Source organism: Telmatherina bonti (assembly GCF_933228915.1).
Source record: "Telmatherina bonti genome assembly, chromosome: 1".
Classification (NCBI taxonomy): Eukaryota; Metazoa; Chordata; class Actinopteri; order Atheriniformes; family Telmatherinidae; genus Telmatherina; species Telmatherina bonti.
In genome coordinates this window covers 10,795,461-10,818,047 of record NC_136619.1, presented here as the reverse complement: position 1 = coordinate 10,818,047, position 22,587 = coordinate 10,795,461, and the positions used below count along the sequence as shown (strand labels likewise).

Genomic DNA, 22,587 nt, shown 5'->3' with positions numbered 1-22,587 from the left:
CGGAACATTTAAACCAGATTCATTTAGGTTATCAGTTAATGTCTTATTAAGAAGTGAAGTGTTGTTTCCTCCAATGATTGTTAAAATAAACAGATTTAGTGTCAGAAAATACTGGTATCAGCCGATATCCACATTTCAGATATCAGGAACGGTTTGAAACGCCACAAAAAATGATTAGCTAGCTAACGAAACAAGAGAACATGAACAATGACTCCTGATGCATTGCTAAGACAACAAATATATTACCTCACATATTATGTGTGTATAAGTATATTGTCTTATATATTAAATATATATCAGGTTCACTAGTAAAAGTACTCATCACAAGTTAATAATAGTTCATACAGATATTTATTTCAGTTCAACCAAAACCTAAAAAATACAAAAACCAAAAAAAATGTGACCTATTCCTGCGTAGAGGTCACTGCAGTGGACACGTGTTTTAAAGCTCTGTCAACATAAGTATGATGAGGAGGAGGTGGTATATCTCCAGATGAGTCACTTCAGTCGTCATCAGTGAGTCATGCAACACGCTTGCCACTCACTCTACAATAAATAAATCTACAATTACATAAACATACAGACATTATTATTACTGAGTTTGTCTCAGTGATGATGATGATGCAGATAAATTTTATGATTTATACTACCAGTCAAAAGTTTGGACGCACTTATCTATTGGTTGTAATGGAACAGTCTGTCCAAACCTGACTGGTGTGTAAATACACACATTATTGTGATATTTACATTCTGAGATGGAGCAGCAGTTCCTGTTATTCCTGCTGACGGGGTTTGTTGTATTGATCACAGTGTAAAACATCTGCTTCTGCAAGTTTGATTATCATGCAGATGGGATGGCAGACACAGAAAAAAGCCAAATCACTGTTTAAAATGGAAACTGACGGTCTCACACAATGCAGATGAAGATGGGCTGGTTTTATTGTCCTCTGCAAAGTTTGCATTTGTAAAGAATTCCACACATTTAGATGATTTCACATGTTGATGCAGCCTTCTGCTGGAGAGTGTCCACTCTGCAGTAGTTTGCTTTGAATGAGCTCAGGTCCTGCAAACGATGCACTTGTGGATTTTATCCTCTGTACGCCGGAGTTTTACAGGCCGACTCCCTCTTCAGACTGGTGTTTGTTTGCAGCTCCGTGCTTCCTGAGGAACTCCACAACTTAAACTCAGCTTGACAGTCGTGGAAGACAAACTTGAAAATGCCACAGACTCAGTTTTTACTCAGGAAACGTGGGTTTAGTAATCTCTGAACCAGCAGTGTGTGCATGCCTATCTCATATATATATATATATATATGTATGTGTATGTGTGTGTGTGTGTGTATGTGTGTGTGTGTGCAGAATGCGTTACAGTTCATCAAGCAGTGCTGGAAGATGCAGGGACGACCCCTCTTCCTCGTTCTGATCCGTGAGGACAACATCAAGTATGCTTACATTTCCTCCAAGCTTCACGCACCATCTCTCTGTTTATACTTGATCTCGGTTCGAGTTGACGGCAAATGTTGTAAGAGACCATTTATTTCTTCGTTTTTCTTCTCTTCCTACCTCCTGTGTGCAGCATTTATCCTAATAGCAGCGAGGTGCTACTGTATTTGCTGCTGATTGGGTGATAATGTATCTCATTTGTATCATTGCAGCCTGGCTGGTGGGCTGATTACAGCAGTATCGACCGTTACCGCGGGAACCACGCGTTAAATGTGCCATAAACACTTAAACAGCCTCGCTGCAGCATCTGAAACAAGTCAATGAGCTCCTATGCAACTCGATAGTCATTAGTATTTTATTGATCAGGATGATGACCTGTACAGCAGGCCGAACAAAGCGATCATACACACACTTATAGCACAGTTATAGCTGCGTATTATTTCAGGTTTAATGCATGCGATGTAAGACTGTGTGATGAAGGAAGATGTGAAATCTGGTCTCTCCAGAGGAAGCCGCTTCAACCCGGTGTTGGACATGCTGGCCTCCTTCAAGAAAGGCAGCATTGGAGGAGTTAAAGTCCACGTCGACAGACTTCAGGTTTGTTAAAAAGTCCGACTTTTGAAGTTTCAGTGTTTATAATTGTTTCGGCTGCCTGCTAACTCTGATAACCTTCACCTGGGATCACTTGCTCCTTCAAAACTCTGTTTGCTGCCTCCTGGCTGGGATTGGTCCTACCCGTCACATGATCATCTCCTCCCTGCTCATTGGATAACTGGAGCTCCAATCCCAGCTGATACCACTAATGGCCGGGACTTAAAAGACACCTGGAGTCCATCACTCAACGCCAGCCCCTGGCTCAGTAGTAGTCTGCCATCAGCTTGCTTTGGTGTTTGGACTTTGACCTGTTGTGTTTCCAGAGGACTTTGATAGAGCAGCATTGGTTTCTCTTGTTTAGTTCTTAAAGGGGTGCTATGATGGTATTTGGAGTTTTCTGAGCTTTCTACAGTGTTACAGTGTTGAATCCTCATCAGACATGTGAACCGCACCGTTTTTTATCACCTAAACGCATGTTTGGGTTTGAGTTTGAGTACCAGCATGCTCTCCGTTCGGTTTCCATGGCGACGAAAAACACGTCGTTTTAGAGAGTTTTTTCTACTTGGAAATCCTTGTGACGTCCCGGGGGATAAGGTTCGGTGATTGGTTACCTTCTACTGGTTAACAAGGACATGTACAAATACATCAGGCGGGTGGAAAACGTGGGATAAAGTTATTTCCAACGATGGCTGGTGAGTTTACCAAAGAGAGACATCCTGCTGCATTCGTTGCTGTGGGTTGCTGTTTTCCACTTCGTTTTCAGGCTCTGATTCAGGTTCCAACATGTAGGGCTGTATGCTATGTGTTGACATTGTATTTTGTTTTTTTATTGAGTTCATATTAGCCTAATCCTTCTGTTTATGAGATGTTACAATGACGGCGAAAGCAGGTGCGGTGCGCGCTCCCGATGTAGTGCAGTGGTGGGAGGCGGGGCTTAATGTGGAAGAGTCTCAATCCACTCGTTTTGCCAACAGGCTGATCTGACAGCCTACGGAGAGGGTCGGTCTGAAGTAAATAAAGCCATTTGTGGCAATAACTCGCTCAATCCCAGCCCTTCTGGTCTCAGAAATAAAAATACATTAGCCTGAAATGCACAGAATAGTTCCACTTTAAATCTTGTTGTTTGTGGATGTGAAACCAGTAGTGTTACATCTGTAGGTGTTTTTTTTTGTTATGGTTAAACCAGTGCTGCTTTTGTTTGGGAAAAACGCCTCAAGTGCCAGTTTTCCTTCTGGTTTGGCTGTTTTGAGGCCCTTTGGGGTCTTAAGCTGCATCCTTACCACAGCTAATTCTTATCATATAACATTTCTGGTCTGTTCTTACCTCATCTTCCCCTTTGAACAATAAACTGATCACAGTTTGATCACCTTACCACAGATCTTTTGTTCGGCTCACTTGCCCTCGCAGAGTTTGGGTCGTAACAATAAAGCAAAGTTAAGAATCAACACTGGATTAAAGACCCAAAGAATTGTTTATTTAGACGTGAGCGGCTGGAAGTCACAGCTAGAAATGTCTTTAAATAAGGAGCAGACAGTAGAGAGACACGCAGCTCTTCCCGTGTCTCTTTGCATAACTTTTCCAGGCTTCGCTGGACATGTGATGGGACTAAAGGACATCTTACCTTTTCCTGCATGAACACATAAAAAGCAAACGTAAAATGGATCACAACGATCGTGCAACATAAACATCAGTTTTATTAAAGAAAATAAGCCTTCGTCTGTGACGGGAATAAATCAACACCTGGAGAGGAAGGGAATTGGGAACTGGCCCAATGTTGCAGTAAACTGGATTTACGTCCAGCATCAAAGACCCAGGAAGAGCTGCAGCACTGAACAGCCTGAACTCTGCACGACTCTGCTGGCGATGTTACATTAGCGCGACTGTAATGGACTGACCTAACAGAAAGGTTATTGAGTCGGTATCTGGGCTTTAGTCACCGGTTTCAGTGTGGGTGGGAATCGAGTGCACACTCCCCACATCCTCTGTCCTCCACTGTGAACATTTTCCACCCTGCAGCATGTGTGATACTTACATATGGATAATAAATCAGCATTATTGTTATTTCACTTCTGATAGTTTGCATATTATGCAGCGTTTCTACGAAGCAGCGGCCACCTGCCCTCCCCGTTAGCTGCAGATGCTGCAGATCCGGCACATCCGTGAAACTGACATTGGATTAAAGCTATAAATGGTTTTAACAAATTTTTTTTCACAGTTTCACCTCCGTCTTTGTCTCAGGTCTTCCAAGCCTCAGTGTGAGGCCCCTTCTGGTTCAGCTGCAGTCCAGTTTTTATTTGTGCTTGACCTTGGCTTGTCACGTTCACTGCGAGAAGGGCTGTTGTTTACCCACAGGAGATAGTTAAAGCGTGGATTCGGTGAGAAAAAGAGATGGAATCTACTGCTTTCTGTGGTTTACTGTGACAGAAAAGGGAGGAAAAAAAACAACAAATGACATTTAAATGATGAATAAAAAGATGAAATATTCATGCTTTCAATAGATTTATTTCATTTGGCTGAATTTATTTTTTAATTAAACATGTTTATATGAGTCAGTAGCTTTAAAAAAAAAAAGGATAAATAACAAAATAATTAAAATATATCTGATTTCTTTTTGAAGGTTTTACATTTAAAATCAAATTGCTTTCAGACATCAACACATAAAAGCAAATAAATAATAATGTTTTAATATTAACAGCTCATGTAAAGTAGCACAAACTGTAATAAACAGTGAAAGTCACCTCAGTTTTATCTAAGTTTCTGAGCATTTTGGTGTTTTTTTCCTTCGTTTCGCAGCCCACAGCTTCCATGTTTGGTTCAGTGACTGCACTCTTATTGATTTTTTCCCCGAACAGCAGCAGACAAGTGATTCCAGGAGAAAGTTTTAAAAATCCACTGCATGCTGCCTGTTCAGCAGTCAGCAGACAAAGTCGATGCTAAATGTTCAGCAGCTTCAGGCGCCAATAAGCTAAAACTACAGGGAGCATTTGATTTATTTTATTTATTTATTTTTTTAAGGAAAGATGACAATGTAAATGAAACACCAGTTATGTTTTAATGTGTCTGATGGACATCAACAGCACTTTAATTTTATTTAGTTACATAAAAGAACCATAAATATGTATGGAAATTTGGGAGTGGGTTCATTTAAAATAGTGGAAAATGAAAGTGAAATATATGCCAGAAAAAAATAACATTAATTTCAGCCGATGTCAGATTAATACATAAAGGTGATCAGTTGGCTGCAGGTGGGTCAACGCTGCTGGAGTTACGGTGGTTCTGCAGCTTATTTTCTGAGAAACTTTAATCCAAATCAAATTTTAAGGAATAAATGATAATAATCTAGACTGAATGCAGCCAAACCGGGCGATTTTGTCCCATAATTCAAGTTAAAATATAATAACAGAAATGCTTTTTCATTTTTAGAACATACGCACATTTTTCAACTCGTCGATAAAATGAATATTAAATAATCCAAAATGCTTTTTCATTTTCTTCTTTAAAACTGTTCATTTTGTAGCTTAATTAAAATGATGAAGAAAAGCACATTTAAGATTTAATTTTCAAAGCATTCCCCTGAAAACAGGGACCAAAATGTAATGACAATAAAAATGCATTAGCAGAAATACTTTATTTCATTTCAAGGTTATCGTGGCGTATTTGACTGATAAAAAAATGAATAGCAGATCATCCAAACTGTTTTTTCATTATCACCTTCAACGCCACTCATTTTATGATACAACTACAAAGAAAACAAAAAGCACATTTTTCTTCAGAATCTGCAAAAGCGCAAAAGATGTCTTTAGCAGCCAGTGGGTTAAAGCTGGGGGAGGTAATGTAGGGGAGATAGCTAGATGTGAAAGTGGTGCCCTGTCTTGGCTCCTCCCCCTCTGGTTTTGCTCCTTGCGTGATCCAAGGCTTTTTTAGTTCGCAGCTTTTTCCCACCAACAATTTTCTCTTTCTCGGCTGTTTAGCAGGAGGAGGCAAATAAACCGAGCCGGGTCGGGAAATCCTTCCTGCATTTTCTCAGCCATGTTTGCCTTCCGAGTTTCTTCTTCACTACTTTGTATTTTCATCCTAACACGCTGTTTATATGCAGGGTGTGGCTATCAGGTATGCGCTGCTGGAGGGGGAGGAGGGGAGCCGGGAGAAGAAGCTTACGACAGATAAGAAATGAACAACTCCATTTTGGTCCGAACGTTTGGATTGGTCAGAATTTTTACAGATTTACAGTAAACTGAGGGGTCTAACTATATTTATTATTGTTCATGATTACAGAATGTAATACAGACTATTATCAGGACGAGGAACCACTTCACCCAGAGTAAAAACAATGTCTCTGAGCAGGATTACCTACCCCAGTTTTAAGTGAAAAGTGGGTCCAACCCGTTGCGAGTGCAGGGTCTTTGTGTTACAATTTTCACAAGTTGCAAGAACACAACACGCGTGATAGCAAGATTACCTACTGTAGCTTTAAATATGCAGGTGATGAGTGTGTGACAACAGCGAGTGTTTTAGTGCTTTTAATAAGAAAGAAACAACACTGTTTCCTGATATTCTAATGTTTTCTTTTTAATTAGTCTCGGATCTCAGGTGATCTGTAAAAGTCAGGAAAAAAGGATTCCCTCACTTTTTGTATGTTTTACTGACAGGTTTGGAGAGATTGTTGTTGGTTAGATTGGCTTTCCAGCAGGTGTTACCATGGTGATGTTTAACCCAAACCTTCTGCTTTGCAGAAAATAGGATTATGGATCATATGGATATGGATTATGGATACGTAATTCAGGAAAAGTAGATTAAATTCTAATTGGTAACTCTGTCCAGCTGTCACAGGTTTATGTATTTTTACTTCTCTCTTCAGCGCAGACTTACTCATACAATGCTTTCTTCTTTTTTTACTTTAAAGTTCTTCCTTCCCTTGGCTTTTTTTCGTTACTCACTTCACAGCTAACTCCCACAGCGTTGAAACACTTCTGCTCTTCATCTTCTCATTGTTTTGGGGATAGCTTCTCTCCTCCGCCTCGTTTTCGTTTACGAGTTGACTGCAGTTGGAGTGGCTGAGATCATGTTGGACCACCGGAGGGACTTTTTATTCTTACACAGCGGTGCTTCAGAAACACTCAGACTTTTATTGTCAACATTTTTCTCTTAGATGTGTGTTACTAATGCCGACTCACACCATTTGTTTTTTCATGTGAACGGCAGAAAGTTGAAAAGAATAACTTCACAGCTGATCGAGTGTCTTTATTTCTCATCATATTTTCAGACGCTGATATCTGGAGCGTTTGTGGAACAGCTGGACTTCCTGCGTGTCAATGAGGCAGAGTGAGAGCTTCCTCTAAATGCTTGCTTGGGCAGATGTTGCTTCTTTCACACACACATATAAACATAAGTTTAGCCTTAAAATTATCGAAAGGAAATTGAAAGGAAAGAAAAAAAGGAAACGTACAGTTGTCTGTGTGTGTTCTTTTTGTTTGGAAAGGATCCCAGAGTTTAAAAGCTTTGAGGAGCTGGAGCTTCCAAAGCACTCCAAGGTGAAGAGGCAGACGAGCACACCCAACGCGTCTGACCTGGAGCAGCAGCCTGAGATCAGCGTGGAGGAGTGGAAGGACAAGCCCACCCAGGAGATCATGCAGAAGTTTCATGTGAGCTGATGGGATTTAACAGAAAACGGTTCTTAAATACAGAATACACATCTTAACAAATTACCAACCTAATTGTAGAGTAGCAAAAAGTAGATTTGTGTAACAAAAACAAAGATAATTCCCTCTGGGTGACGGCACATGTCAGCTTTGCTGTCTTGCAGAGCTGCTCTTCAGATAGGAATCTTTAAGCAACTTAATTAAGTCACCAAACACTGCTGAGGATAGTGACTGCTCAGTAAATTATCACTTATGGGGGGGGATTTATTTTTTCTTTTTTTATTGTTGCTAGGCTACAATAAAAAAAATTCAGTTGCAATCAATTATTTCTGCAGGTTATCATACTGTCACACAAATTGTTCTTCCTTTTTTTCAAAGTACTTTATATGAAGTGACTTCGTTTACAAAAACTAATCAAACATATTTTAGCAGCAGTTTTCTTTTTTACACAAACAGTTAAAGTATTGCTTATATATTTTGTCTTAAAGGGACAAAAACCGAAATTATTTCACCACAAGGTTTACTGTTGAGCGATGCCTGTTGACTAAAATTTGTTTGTTTTTCTCATCTGCGAACAAACATCACCAGTATTTTGTGGAACATGTGGAGGTACCTTATACTGTTTCTGTTGTTTACTGGAGGAGCAGAGATGTCTCCCAGTCAAACTGCAGCTTCTGGAGGTCTCCACTTTAGAATTACATGGCTGATGTTAGTCCGGCTTTTATTGTTTCCCAACTTCTTCGCGTTTTCAAGGGAAAGTTTGATCCTAGTCGCCTTCAGATGATCATCTCGTTCAGTTCTCTACCATTTTCCTACACACAGTTCCACTGCTGTAGCCTGTAGACTCCAGATGAAACTACACCACAAGTTACTCACATAGATTTTTATTTAATTCTTTTAATCCAGATACTATAAGATTTCTGCTTATTTCTCCTATAAATATTCATTAAGTAAAATATTTATGACAAAGAAGATTTTAGGATTTACTAATTGAAAGGTAACAAGTCAGATGGATGAGTTTAAGCCTGTGTGAAGCTGCTTTCCTCTAGACTGAGAGGGAACAACATCTGATGAATTTCCAGCCATCATGAAATGAAAAATACCTCATTATTCCCCAAAGGGAAATTCATATTGTAATATATAATTAATTTGAGGAGGAGGAATGATCTTCTGTAGCTTTCATTCTTACAGCGGACCTGAAGAAGCCTCTCGCTGAACACACTTTGTTGTTTCTTCACTGTGTTGTGGAGAATCTCATGTGAACAGACATCATGATGTTAGATACATCTATACAAAATGTTCCCTAACTTCCGTTCATGCACCTTTAGTGGTCCAGATTTCTAGTCTGTAAAAACTCCAACTGGTTGCTCTGCACGACTCTTAACTGGATGCAGATTTAATTTAATCACTAAAGAAAGGATATTACCAGAGTTATCTGATTTTATTCTGTGCCAATAAAAATAAAAATTTAGCATCATTGTTTAGACAGAGCTGTAAGCTTTTGTTTATTTGTCTAAGATCATTTTTCTGTCTTCTGGGTTTTACTTATTAGTTGATTTAGCTCAACAGCTTTTTATTTTTGTTTTTTTAATTTTTTGCATAGTTTTTATATTTGCAGTGGTATCAGGTATGCTTTGTTTGTATGCTTTTACTTCTGTCAGTGTGTCATTCAGGATAAGGCTGGTGTCATCTTTCTGCTGTGTCTTGTGCAGGACTGCGACTGCTTGGCCAGTCAGGCTCAGCTTGCCAGCATCCTCCTTAGAAGAGAAGGGCCTGACTTTCTTGCCAAAGACGGTGAGCAGATGCATAACTTTAAAAAAAAAAAAAAAAATCAGTCACCAATTGTACTGGAAAAGACCCGCAGCAGATTTGAGCAGAAATGTGATAAACTCAGAGGAGTAGCTGTTGCTTTCCTCTATTATCAGTGCCTCAGGTTTTTTTCTTCCCAGAGAAATGACATTAGAACAACGCTGCCGACTGGATTTCTTTCCTTCCTGAGGCGTTCATCTTATTTGTCTTAGCTGCAATCATCAGCCACATGGGGGGGGGGAGCTCTGAAATGACATGAAAATAGGTTTTCATGCAGTCTGAAACATATCTGTTATTTCAGAGAACCTGATGGATGAACTGGAGAGGATCTACAGGAGAGCCGGCAGCAGAAAACTTTGGTCTGATTCGCACACATTTACACAAATATATGGCGTCGCTAAAAATGTATTTAAAAATGCATACAGTATTATTCACTGCCCTTACTTTTATGATGTGTTGAATTGTTAGTAATTATAGAAATTTACTGGTTGTGTAAATATTGTACGAGATGAGAAAGTCACCTTAATGTCAGACTCTTTTTCTAATGTTGACACTTGGAAATAACTGTTATTTAATCTGGCTGAACTACAGGCTGGCAGTACGCCATGCTGCTGCCATTATCAAGAAGTTTGCCAGCTCTATAGCTCCTCACATCACCACTATTCTGGTGCATGGGAAACAGGTAAAGTTCAGCCAAAGACCGAGTAAAGACCCTGCATGTGTGGTCGCAGTTGGCTGGCTGGCTAGTTAGCTAGCTAGCTAGCTGGTTAGCTGTGTGAAGTTCATCCAGCCATATTTTATCATTATCCATCATGCTCTGTTTCCAAATCAAGTGCTTTTTTTAAGTTGTTGTTTTTATTCATGACTCTTTCAGTTAGTCAGTATTTTTGCCTTTAAATATGTATGATTGCTTATAACTTGGCATGTGGCTGAGCAAGGCTATCTGCTTAAAAATAAAAGAGGGGAAAAAGAGCAGAAAAAGAGGGGAGCACAGCAATCAGGTTTAACATAACCTGCATTGCTAACTGTCACACATAGACTGTATATGAAAGATGGACGGAGCCTTTGGCAATTAAAAGTGAAGCCTGTGCGGAAGTGCATAAAACTGCAGTTCCCCCTTCGTCCACTAGGGGCTCCAAAACAGAGCGAATCTCCATAGACTCCCATGTTAAAAAGACCAACTTCACTGCAAGAATAAACATATTTACAGCCTAGTTCAAAAATCCATTTTTGGTTTAATAGGTCAGGTTTACCTTCATGACAACTGTGGGGGGAGTGATTTTTTTTCTAACTCGCCCGTTTAAAAGTAATTTAATCTCGAAATTTGGCTTATTTTGGGGCGTGTCCTTTTGATTGACAGGTACCCGATCTCCCGCTTCCAGTAAGAAGAACGGAGAACAACCACGGTTTTTAGCCGGTTAACAATGTGACTTAGCTTTAGCCCACTTACCTACATTAGCTGGTTAACTCTGGGTTAGCTCGGTTAGCTCTTAGCTACAGAAAGCTCAGAGTTCGCTCGATGTCAACCAACATGAATGGTAGACCCGCTTTTGCTCTTTTATTATTGTCACCCCCTGCTCCAAGGCTAGCTGTACACTGCAGATAAAGTAGATTTTATATTCATTTATAGCCTTATATCCTACATATCATCAAATAAATCCAAATTTGCTGTAAAAGCAAAAGCTTACAATGAATAGAAATTAGGTAGGATACTATTAGAATGTGTTTAACCCTTATATAAGCTTTAGGCTACTTGAGTTCACTCTTCCTCACTATGAGCATTCTCAGCTCTATTAACTTCTAGACAATGACATGTCTAGATAAATGTTAGCCAACAACAAGTAGTTTTAGATTCTGTAGATTTACTTTCTGGGTTTTCCAATGCAAGACTGTGTACAGTTTTGTTTAAACTAATTTAATTAGATAAATTAATTTTCATTTAGGAATAAAAAACAATATTTAGATTTTTCGAAACGATAGACAAATTCTATTGAGTTTGTGATTTGCTGTTGGCCTGATAAATGACCTCTGAGCCAATGTGATGATCGTCTCGACTCTTAACAGATTTTGTTCCCTCCCTTTGTGGTCAGTGTTTTTTATGTCTGTTGTTTGAATTTAATATGATGACTGTGGCAGTTTCAGTTGTTTTATAGACTGTTAATATTTTAGGAGTGAGAAATTTGATGATGCCATAAAAAATAATAGCCTTGTGGTTGGTTTTTCTTGCTTGCTGAGAAATAGCATCAAAACTCAGTTCAATTTACTGTCTCGTTAACTTAACATGAGTCAGGAAGTGAAGCTTGAAATAGGTTTCCCAACAAAGGAGGAGTGGTGGTTGACAGCATTTCATGCTTTCTAAACTTTAAAGTGTTGCCTTTTCATTCACTGTGCTCCAGAGAAGCCATTGTATCTGCCCAGGTTTAAGCACTAAGTAACGCCACATGCACGGCATTAAACAATTGTTTTCTCTGAATAATAACAGCCAGTTTGTTTTCAGCTGATTGTATGACCCCATTAAAGACATCATTACATCCATTTACCGCTTCTGTGAGGACCGCTTCACCTCCATGTCTGTCAATGGCAACCCCTGGCTATGTGAAGCTAATGTATGTCAAGATAACCAATTTCTGTGTTGGATTGACCTCATAGGATTCCTACAGCCAAGAGGAAGCAGTTTGAAGCCTGCAGTGAATCTTTGTGAACATTAAAATATTTCAGGGGTAGCAAACCGTTGGTTTGGGCTCATTAAATCAGATGTAAGATTGTTATTAAGGTAGAAAAGGTTTGCTACTTTGTATTGATGCTGTTAGCGCTACACGCAAAGGGAAAGCTGTATGTTAAAGTCCTAGCTTTAAGTTGTTATTATGTCCAAAATATGTAAAGAATGTTTTTGTGTGTTTTTCACCCACTAGGTCTGTTGTCCGTCTTGCTGCCAGTCTCTTAACTAAGCTAGTGGACAGCCTTGCTCCCAGTATTACTAGTATTTTAGTGCATGGCAAGCAGGTAAGTGGACACACAGACTGAAGGGCCTGAGTAGTGACTATTCCTTTTATACAATCATTATCCTGTTGGGGGCATGTTGGGACAATGATTTTAATGTTCACCGATAGAAAAACAATCAAATTGGAATCGTGTAATGTTTATGCTCCTCATGCTGTATTCCTATGGGAATTGCACTGGCCGGCTGCTTGCTCACATCCCTCATCACAACTCACCTCCACTTCTGTGTGTGTGTGTGTGTGTGTGTGTGTGTGTGTGTGTGTGTGTGTGTGTGTGTGTGTGTGTGTGTGTGTGTGTGTGTGTGTGTGTGTGTGTGTGTAACTGGGCTGTAGCTGTTGCGAGGCTGCCAGTGTGACCACCCCAGAATCCTAATATGCACCTTGTCTGGACAGACTCCATGTGTCCATTGATACACTGTGACCTGTGAATTTGTCTGATGCCTCCACCTCATGCTGGATGACTTTCAGCACATCATTTCCTGTCAAGTGTTATTCAGAGATTAGCCTCCTCTCAAGAGTGTCAGTTATCTCGCCTCGTTTTTTACCCCTCTGAACACTTTTAGGCATTTCATTATGCTGAAGTAGCTCAAGGTGTGAATCTGCATATAGATTGCCTACCAGAGGCGATGCTCCTCGACATGATTTAAAATTGAAGATGGATGTTTTCTTCCTTTGACAAAAAAAAAGTAAAGTATAAAAGTAAAGAATAAGTAGAAGAAATAAGAGGCACAATCCCTTTTAAGTCGTTGAGTCTAGTTTTGATTATATTTTGCAGGAAGTCTTATAATGCTTTTGCAAACTTCTTTGTCCTTGGTTCAAATCAGTTCAGATTGAAGAGTGAGCTGTCTAAGGTTAGGAGTTATATTTCATGAGCTGAGGGTGTACGTTCCCTTTCATCAGCAACTTTGCTGAAGTGTAATTTTTATGAGATGCTCTAGAAGAAAAATAAAAAAGTGATTTATATGCAACCCTGGAAGAGAAGGCTGATTTCAAAGTGATGAAACAAATATAGATGTAGGAGTCGTATTGTACATGCCAGTCTATGCACATACACACCTTTATACATATTTCACACTGCTCAGAAAAGTCTATCCGGATGCAGTGGTTTATTTGTTTTCCTGTGCGTGTGTTTGCACGGTATTACCAGGTGACTCTCGGTCTATTCGGGCACGAGGAGGAGGTGATCTCTAACCCGCTGTCTCCAGGGGTGATCCAGGGCATCATCTACAGCAAGTGCTCTCCTCACGGCGGTGAGAGGGAGGCTGTTCTCCAGCAGGAACTGGTCATCCACATCGGATGGATTATCTCCAACAACCCTGAGCTGTTCAGTGGCATGCTGAAGATCAGAGTCGGGTAAGACAAATTGGAATGATCTGATCATGTAGTTTGTCCATTTTAGTTTAACTCTCCTTACATAAATGGTGTTCCTGCCAGTAGACGAAGAAGAAGAAATAAGATTTTTTTGTATAGCACATTTTATAAACAAGACAGTTAAAGGCAATTTACATAAAAACATCAAGGCATGACAGAAGGCATTAAAAATATTGTTTAAAAAGAAACTTAATTTAAAAAAAGAAAAAAACTTAAACAACAATATAAGCAAGTGGGCAAACACTTTTTTTCGTTTAAAATTTATTTTATCTTCTTTTATTATTTTATTTTGTTTAATTTTTATTTTATTTTATTTGGTTTTATTTAATTTTGTTTTATTTTGTTTCATATCTATTTGATCTTGTTTTTTTTGTTTCATAATTATATTCTCCTGTTTCATTTATATTTATTTACTTTTTATTCAATTTTGTTTTGTTTTATTTTGTTTCAAATTTATTTGATCTTGGTTTATTTTTATTTTATTTTGTTTTGTTTCATATTTATTTTATCTTGTGTAATTTTTATTTTATTTAAATTTTTTTATTCTATTTTCTTTTGTTTTATCTTGTTTCATATTTATTTGATTTTGCTTTATTTTATTTCATTTTATTTTGTTTTGTTTCATAATTATTTTATCTTGTGTCATTTTTATTTAAGTTTAATTTTATTATTTAATTTTGTTTTGTTTTATTTTTTTTCATATTGATTTTATCTTGCTTCATTTAATTTTATTTTGTTTTGTTTCATAATTATTTTATTTTATCATTTTTATTTAATTTGAATTTTTTTAATTTAATTTTGTTTTGTCTTATTTTGTTTCATATTTATTTGATCTTGCTTCATTTAATTTCATTTAATTTTTCTTTGTTTTGTTTTGTTTTATTCTTTTGAAGATGATGCCCTCCCCCACTTCAAATAGGATCAGTTAAAATAGGACATAATTTTCTGGTATAATTTATCCATAAACAGCATCAGGAAACATTAAGACCTTGCGTGTCTGTTTGGTACAGTCTAGGATTTGAACCAAAATGAAGTTTAGTAACTACATAACAAGTCATGTTTTCTCTGAAAAGGATTCATCCTAATATCCTCTTATAAAAACAGCTAACTGTCAGAGCATCTAAGAGACATGGTAGACAATGGAGCGATGCCCATCAACCATGATAGTTTCAGCTTTTACTTATCGAACGACCCGTTTAACTTTGTCCCCAATTACCCCGAACAGAATTAGTTTTTTCACTCTCGAACGTCATGTGTGCGTCACATTGCTCTCCAGATGGATAGTTCAGGCCATGAAACACGAGCTGAAGATCCGTGCTGGAGACATGCCCACCCATGACATCTACCAGCTCTCCCCCAGTGACATTAAGCAGCTCCTGTTGGACGTCTTGCAGCCACAACACACTGGCAGGTACTCTGAAATGCACACATATCATGGATGTTTTCCATGCCTTTCAAAGCACCAACGTTTTATCTGATGCATGCATTTATTGTTTTATCTTTTATTTGTTTTAATAATTTTATCTGCTGCATTTTCTGTGTTTATATATCTTATATTCATCAACTGGCTGCTACCACAACCCAATTCCCCCGTGGGAATTATTAAAGTTTTATCTCATCTAATCTAATACACACTTACTCACACGCAATTTCCTCAAGCACAGCAGCTATCGTCATTATTTTTCTCCTGCAATCTCTCCATCATTTGTCCCCAGGTCTTGGCTGAACAGACGCCAGATCGATGGCTCTCTGAACAGAACCCCTCTGGGCTTTTATGACCGTGTGTGGCAGATCCTGGAGAGGACCCCCAATGGTATCATGGTGGCCGGAATCCACCTCCCACAGGTAACCTCCTCACCTCCCACAGGCTAAATACTCCGACCCACGCTGCTTTAAGGAGCACTGTGTGTTGCGTGCTGACATTTTCACAGCTTTAGGTTATATAATCTGCCTTTTAGCAGAAAGCTGTTTGACTAAATCTCATGTAGAATTTAGTTACTAAAATAAAGTAAATGTGTGCAAACAGAGTGGATTATATGGAAAACTGAGTAATTTAAAATGCAACTTTATTGACATGAGTCATTGTTAAAGTACACTGGTAAAGAAACCGAGACCTCGCTGGAAAAAGTGTCAAACTGATGCTTTAGTTTATTATATGATTATTCACAAAAGGTTGGAAAAAAAACTTTTTTTTCACTTCTACTTACTCCTTTTCCGACAACTTGTTTCTTTTAGTTTTATTCTGTTCTAATTTGTTTGAAATAAAAATAAGATAAATGGTATAAAATGTACTTGCAGCATTTCACCGTTACAGATGGAAAAACACAAAACCTGTAGTTTTACCTGAGGCTTTAAACAAATCCACCTTTTTTAGCCTATCTATGCTCTTTACACCATAAAATATTTCAAGTTCAGTTTATACAACAAAAAAAGAAGTTTTTAAAAATGAATTACACAATCAATATTGTTGTTTTTTTTACACTTCCACACCCAGTCCTGGGGATTGTGGATAGTTGCAAAATATACAGTTGTTTTCCTATAATGTCCTGCCCAGACAACGATTTCACAAGTGCCACTGTTATTGCATTTCACATCAAGCAAGCTGCTGTTATTTTACCTACAACTATCATCATGTGTGACACAGATGGTACTGCAGTAACTCCATGATTACTTTATTATACACACTGGTCCATAGCAGAGACAAGAAGCCAGTGAAACAGATCTTTACTGTCATTTTAGGAACAATGAAAATCAATTTAGCACCATTTTAAAGTGCAAACTTGCAGTAAGTTTAGAGAATGTTCCCGATATAATCAAGAAACTACAAAAAAATATAAAAACATGAGATATATTTAAAAAAAAAAAAAAAGATTTATACAATTTATACATGAATAAATAATGTAATTAAATAATAAAGAAATAAACTAAATATACAATGTTCCTAATTTACATCAAGATGAGGTCACCAGTGAACAAACAAGAATGAAAGTTATGAAAAACAACAAGCTGTCGTCCTCCTGTAGTCTCCATTGTGAAGCTAACATGTTAGCATGACGTTATTTCCACTTCTGAACACTTTGAAACCTGGAACCATCTGGACATTCATCAGCTGATTATCAGGAATTTGCCGCCTGGTCTGGTTTTTCTTAAGCTGCGTTCAATTTGACTCAGAGGTTGGAAGTTGGAAACACAGACGCCACCAGGATCTTCTTTGTTTTGCTTGAGACTGGATGCTAACATGCTAGCAACAGTTCCTTAGGTTAGCAGAGAGACAACATCCATCGCTGTTATTTAGCGTTTTGGACATGGAACATGGACATGTAAAGCTACAAAACGCTACCTTTAACTCTGATTCATGTACAATTAAACAAATACATAAAGACAAAATCTTTACATGTAAACTCTGGGTCGGTGGGTCTGCTCCCACTTTCCCAGTGGAATTTCCAAACTCAGATGCCGTTCACGTTTTTTTTCAGACAAGGAACTCAGACTTCCAATTCGAACACACCATTAGTCCTAATTAGCAGAACATCTTCTAAACACATTACATGCAATGCTTTATTCTTAAAGGGAAATCCAAACAGATTACATCATGAAATTTGGAATTAATTTGTGATTAAGTGGGATCGACTTCCCAGATTAACTGTGATTAAACCGTTGAAGTGTTTAACTGCTCTGGTTTTACCATTTCCTATTCAGTGACTTTGGTTTTAAAACAAATGACATATTTATATTCATCTTAAATGACATAAATCAGCTGACATGTTTACCTTCTCTTCACCGTCTTTATAGCAACCCACACTGTCTGACATGACCATGTATGAGATGAACTTCTCCCTGCTGGTGGAGGACATGCTGAAGAACATCGTCCTGCCGGAGTACAGACAGATCATTGTAGAGGTATACGTGTCCTCTCTGGCAGCACGTTGACAGAACCAAAATAAATAGAGTTAATGCGGTTGTCATTGGTAATCTTCTTGGATTAAATGAGTTTTAAAAGATTCAGTTTGGTCACGTTTCTCTGTCCCGTTCTGTCCGTCATCCTGTTAGTTGCTGATGGTGGTGTCCATAGTGCTGGAGAGAAACCCGGAGCTGGAGTTCAGTGATAAAGTGGATCTGGACGGTCTGGTGAAGGAAGCCTTTAACGATTTCCAGAGAGATCGCAGCCGCTTTGAAGGAACAGAGAAGCAGGTACAATGCCGTTCCCTTTGCTTTCATATTACACTGTAATTTCTCCAGCGCTCGCAGGCGTCTGCCACCAAATTATAATTGGCTTCCCAGAGAGATTTTCTGCAAAACCGGCTTGAAAAGATGTCTCATCATCCGTTCCCTCGCTGTGTTTGTCTCAGGATAACATGGAGGCATTCTACAACACCCCGCCATTAGGACAGAGGGGCACCTCCAGCTACCTGACCAAGGCGGTAATGATCCAGTTGCTGCAGGGGGATGTCAAGCCCTGCAAGGACGACCCCTGCTCTGTTAGCTAGAGTAAAAAAAAACTTCAAGCATAATCCTTACTAGCTGCAGTCTAATCAGTCAACGCTTAGACCACTGAAGATTTCTCCCTCAATTTCTAAAAAATAATCTTTGTGTCCTAAAATGTTGATGTATATATGGATGAAGTTCTGAGATGAGACGTAACGGTTCCTGCAGAATATCCCACCAGCTGCAGCCGTTAGCTGCTACAGTCAGCCAGCATGAGACGTGCAGGTCTCATATTACCGCATCAGGTATCGTGTGCAACTTGTCACCTGAAACATAAAGCACTTAATTCTGCTTTTGTAGCATGTTTCATAAAAATTATGACCGTCTGCCAAACAGTCTGTCCAGCATTAGATCAGCAGCGAATCCCTGCACATCATTTAGATTGTGTGATTTATGTTGTTTATCATGTTATTCTGCTCAAAATGTGTACATGTCAGAGTTTAGTGTGTGATGGTTTTCTCTGAAAGGAGCCTTGTGTCCCATTATGCATGCACAGTGTGCGCTGTGACAATGGGTTCTGCTGGATGTAACCATCGTGAGGGTTTGTCTGAATGTAATAGGCTAGAAAATAGCTTTAGATTGGCCTGTTTTGCACAGTGTGGTTCTGCATGACAATGACTACTGCTCATCTGAAGTCCTAGGACTGAGGACCCTTTAAACACTGATGTTTTGGTCATTTGAGATAAAAAAAAAAAAAAAAAAAGATGTCTTTTATTCCTTAGTCAGAATGATTAAAAGCTCCCCGACTTATTTTAAGGTGTGCCTCTTAGAGTTATCACTGTGATGAATGAACCCAACCTCATCAAAGTGTGTTTGTGTATTTGTGTTTTTTTTTTTTTTGTCCTGGTTGTGAAACAAAATGTTTTTATCTGTTGAAAAATAAATCTATGGTGAAAAATATTCACATTTCCCTCTGACTTCCTGTCAGCCGTATGAGCTACATTTCTAAATGGGTAAATTTCACCCTCTTCTTGCTTTACAGCTATAAGAATCTGTAACACAGATACATCACCCCTGAGGGGTGTGTTTAGTGCTGCATCGCATCCTCCCTGTTCCACCCACTCATGATGCCTGAGCTCCTTATCAAACTGCATCTGCCCTGCACCGCTAACTGACTGGCAACGAGGTGAGCAGGAGTCAGAGAGAAAGATAAATGAGCTCTGCTCCTCAGTCAGTTTATTCATATCAACTCGCATGCTGATGAGAGCAGCTCTGGCCTGTCTCACATAATAAATCTCCTCTACACCAAGAAGAGGCCCAAAGGATCTCATAAAGGTTTTATACGGTATTTGTGCCAATTAGTTTTACTCTTTGGAACATAAGATTAAGAAGCCTGTTGTGTTCTAGAGGAACAATGTCTGCTTTTCAACGCAGGGGATTCCTAACAAGGAACGCCACTTAGGCGAGTAGAAAACTGCTCATGAGGCAAACTTATATCACTTCTGTAACTCTACAGAAAATAAAAGCAAATGATGAATAAGCTCTCCCCAGCTCCTCTGACACCAACACATATATGCTGTACAGTTGTATTCTCTGTCAGCCCACTAGGTTGTGCTAAAGTTCAATAAAAGCTCATTTTTAAGTTTTTTTTTTCAGCATCAGTAAAAAAGGATTTGGAAAATGCGTGACGTGGAACGGCTGCAGGGTATGTTAATGAGCTACACTATAAACAAATGCTTTCTGTCCGGAATCATCATGAAGCATTGCAGCCCAGACGGATTTCACCTCTGGTCAGAAAATAGCAACGCTGTATGAGTCTGAGGACGTGCAAGGTCTAACCTGACCTGTTAAATGCTTTGTTACTCAGAATCTCCCTGCATTGTGATCTCACATGCATCCAGCTGCTTTGCAAGGTAGAGTCTAGCAGCTAGAGTAGAGTCTAGCAGCTAGAGTCTAGCAGCTAGAGTAGAGTCTAGCAGCTAGCGTAGAGTCTAGCTGCTAGAGTCTAGCAGCTAGAGTAGAGTCTAGCAGCTAGCGTAGGGTCTAGCAGCTAGCGTAGAGTCTAGCAGCTAGCTAGAGTCTAGCAGCTATCTAGAGTCTAGCAGCTAGAGTAGAGTCTAGCAGCTAGCATAGAGTCTAGCAGCTAGCTAGTGTCTAGCAGTTAGAGTCTAACTAGCAGCTAGAGTCTTGCTGCTAGCTAGTGTCTAGCATCTAGCTAGAGTCTAGCAGCTAGCTAGAGTCTAGCAGCTAGCGTAGAGTCTAGCAGCTAGCGTAGAGTCCAGCAGCTAGCGTAGAGTCTAGCAGCTAGCGTAGAGTCCAGCAGCTAGCGTAGAGTCCAGCAGCTAGTCTAGAGTCTAGCAGCTAGTCTAGCAGCTAGCTAGTGTCTAGCAGCTAGAGTCTAGCAGCTATCTAGAGTCTAGCAGCTAGAGTCACTTTGTCTTTTCAGGCACAGAGAGGAAAAAAACACAAAACCAGCGAGTGACCTTCAAGATAGGGATCTTAACAACTGTTAGTTTTAGCAGACTTACTATATTTGACAGATAAAATTGATTAATTGTTATTAAAGACAGAATGAAATGGCTTTAAAAACAACCAACTCAGAGAAGATAAGGTTGTGATGTATTGGTGAAAGGTAAATGAAGTGAAAAAAGCATTTCTTTTCTTCCAGCCTTCATATTTTCCTTCATACTTGTCGTTATGTGGTTATATATGCACACACACCTATCTGGCTGGATGTTGTCTTTATGGAGATACACACTGGGGCGCATAATCAGAGATGATGAATTCATGTGGTGTGCTTTGACTGACTGTCGAAACAGAGAAAATTCCCCCCATGACAGCCAAGACAGGGTTTGCACGCCTGCATCTCCATCACACCTCCCGCTATATTACAGCAGGCCGTCCGCCGTCTTCTCCCTCGGTGTTATCTGGGCTTAGTGGAAGTCAGACTGCGGTGAAAATGACATGGTAATATGTGCAGACTGCAGACAAGACAGTCACAGAGGAATTTATGCAGCTGTTCCACAGGTGGTTGTCATATTTCATACGTACACTGGTGACTGGAAGAGAAAAACATCCACTTTTTGGTGATTCTTCTGTTGTGTTTTTGGAAACTCTTTAGTCCTGCAGGTGATGCAGCAGGATGGTAAACCGGTCAACTGTCCCAGCCTCTCATGATACAAATGCAAGGTGGCAAAGTTAACCTAGAAAATATATATTATTATATTTAAATGAAAATATGATGAAATGTGATTGTAAATGATACTTCTTGATACATTGAGCCACTATATCAATAAAAAAAGTACTTTTTCATCACACACTGTAAATGCTTGTCTGTCATTTGGCTCTGGCGATAAGAAGACATTTTCACATATCTTGGTTTGCTTAGAGATGCTATACGGCCGGTGTCTCCAGAACTTCAGGAAATTGTTTCTTCATTCATATTGATCAGTTTATTTAGATCCATTTTTTATTTTCACAGAATAAATTTCATGTTCAATAGGTAGAAAACATAGTAAACTGTGTTCTTGGATATGAATGAATGAAATTACAAGATATTATCACCATACTAATATTATCAGCCAATGACAACATTGCAATATTGGAAATTTTTGTTCTTGGTTTTTACTATTTTAATGACAGAACATTCACACAACATGCACGTGTTACATATCAAACTAAGTCTCCTCTAACTCAAAATGACAAATATAAGAAATGTCAGATATAATTTTCCAGGTATTTTTGTTTGCTTGGAAAAACTTGCTCAAAAAATATAGTTTTTGGTTGATATCGTATTGGAAATTAAGAGTAAGACCAAATTGGTATATCAGCCAAATGGTAAAGGAAAAAATGGCAATATTGAATATGCCTAGATTTTACATGCTTTTTTCAGATCAGTGGCACTGGTTTGGACGAGGCTGTTAGCGCCAGATGGGCTGAGCTTAGGATTTCAGAAACTGCTGATTTACTGGAATTTTTACATGCAACCATCTGGGTTCACAGAGAAGGTCTGAAAAAGAGAAATATACAATAAGCAGCAGTTGTCTGGACCAGAATGCCTTGTTGATGTCAGATGAAACTAGACAGACTGGTCATGCACCTTACTTAGAGACTTCTGAGCGTGCTTTGATGTTGTAGGACTAATTTAATCTACATGAAGCTAAAAGTGTAGTTTGGCTGCGATCCCACGGCAGTGTAAACTCAGGGAGGCTATTTGCTGTTTGGAGTCTCAATATTCAGTACAAGCACTCTTGTGTTTTGGGATCCATAACAAACACGCTTGGAGGCACTTTTGGCACTGATCCATTA

General features: G+C 38.9%; 1 protein-coding gene across 2 annotated transcripts in view; it reads left to right on the top strand.

Annotated features, from left to right (window-relative positions):
• The window catches only part of phkb (phosphorylase kinase, beta), a 152,450-nt gene extending 133,211 nt beyond the window's left edge, over positions 1-19,239 (top strand). Inside the window, exons 19-31 of one of the 2 annotated variants that reach the window (XM_079239387.1) lie at positions 1,359-1,441; positions 1,949-2,039; positions 7,300-7,358; positions 7,516-7,678; positions 9,388-9,469; positions 9,786-9,843; positions 12,397-12,487; positions 13,631-13,836; positions 15,131-15,265; positions 15,570-15,699; positions 17,647-17,754; positions 17,905-18,045; positions 18,204-19,239. In XM_079239387.1, coding sequence (XP_079095513.1) covers positions 1,359-1,441; positions 1,949-2,039; positions 7,300-7,358; positions 7,516-7,678; positions 9,388-9,469; positions 9,786-9,843; positions 12,397-12,487; positions 13,631-13,836; positions 15,131-15,265; positions 15,570-15,699; positions 17,647-17,754; positions 17,905-18,045; positions 18,204-18,341 — 1,485 coding nt within the window. In that variant the 3' untranslated portion in view covers positions 18,342-19,239. Of the gene's footprint in view, positions 1-1,358; positions 1,442-1,948; positions 2,040-7,299; positions 7,359-7,515; positions 7,679-9,387; positions 9,470-9,785; positions 9,844-10,075; positions 10,167-12,396; positions 12,488-13,630; positions 13,837-15,130; positions 15,266-15,569; positions 15,700-17,646; positions 17,755-17,904; positions 18,046-18,203 lie in introns of both variants that reach the window. The other variant, XM_079239388.1, reaches the window with a different exon arrangement.
• The last annotated feature ends 3,348 nt before the right edge of the window (positions 19,240-22,587 follow it).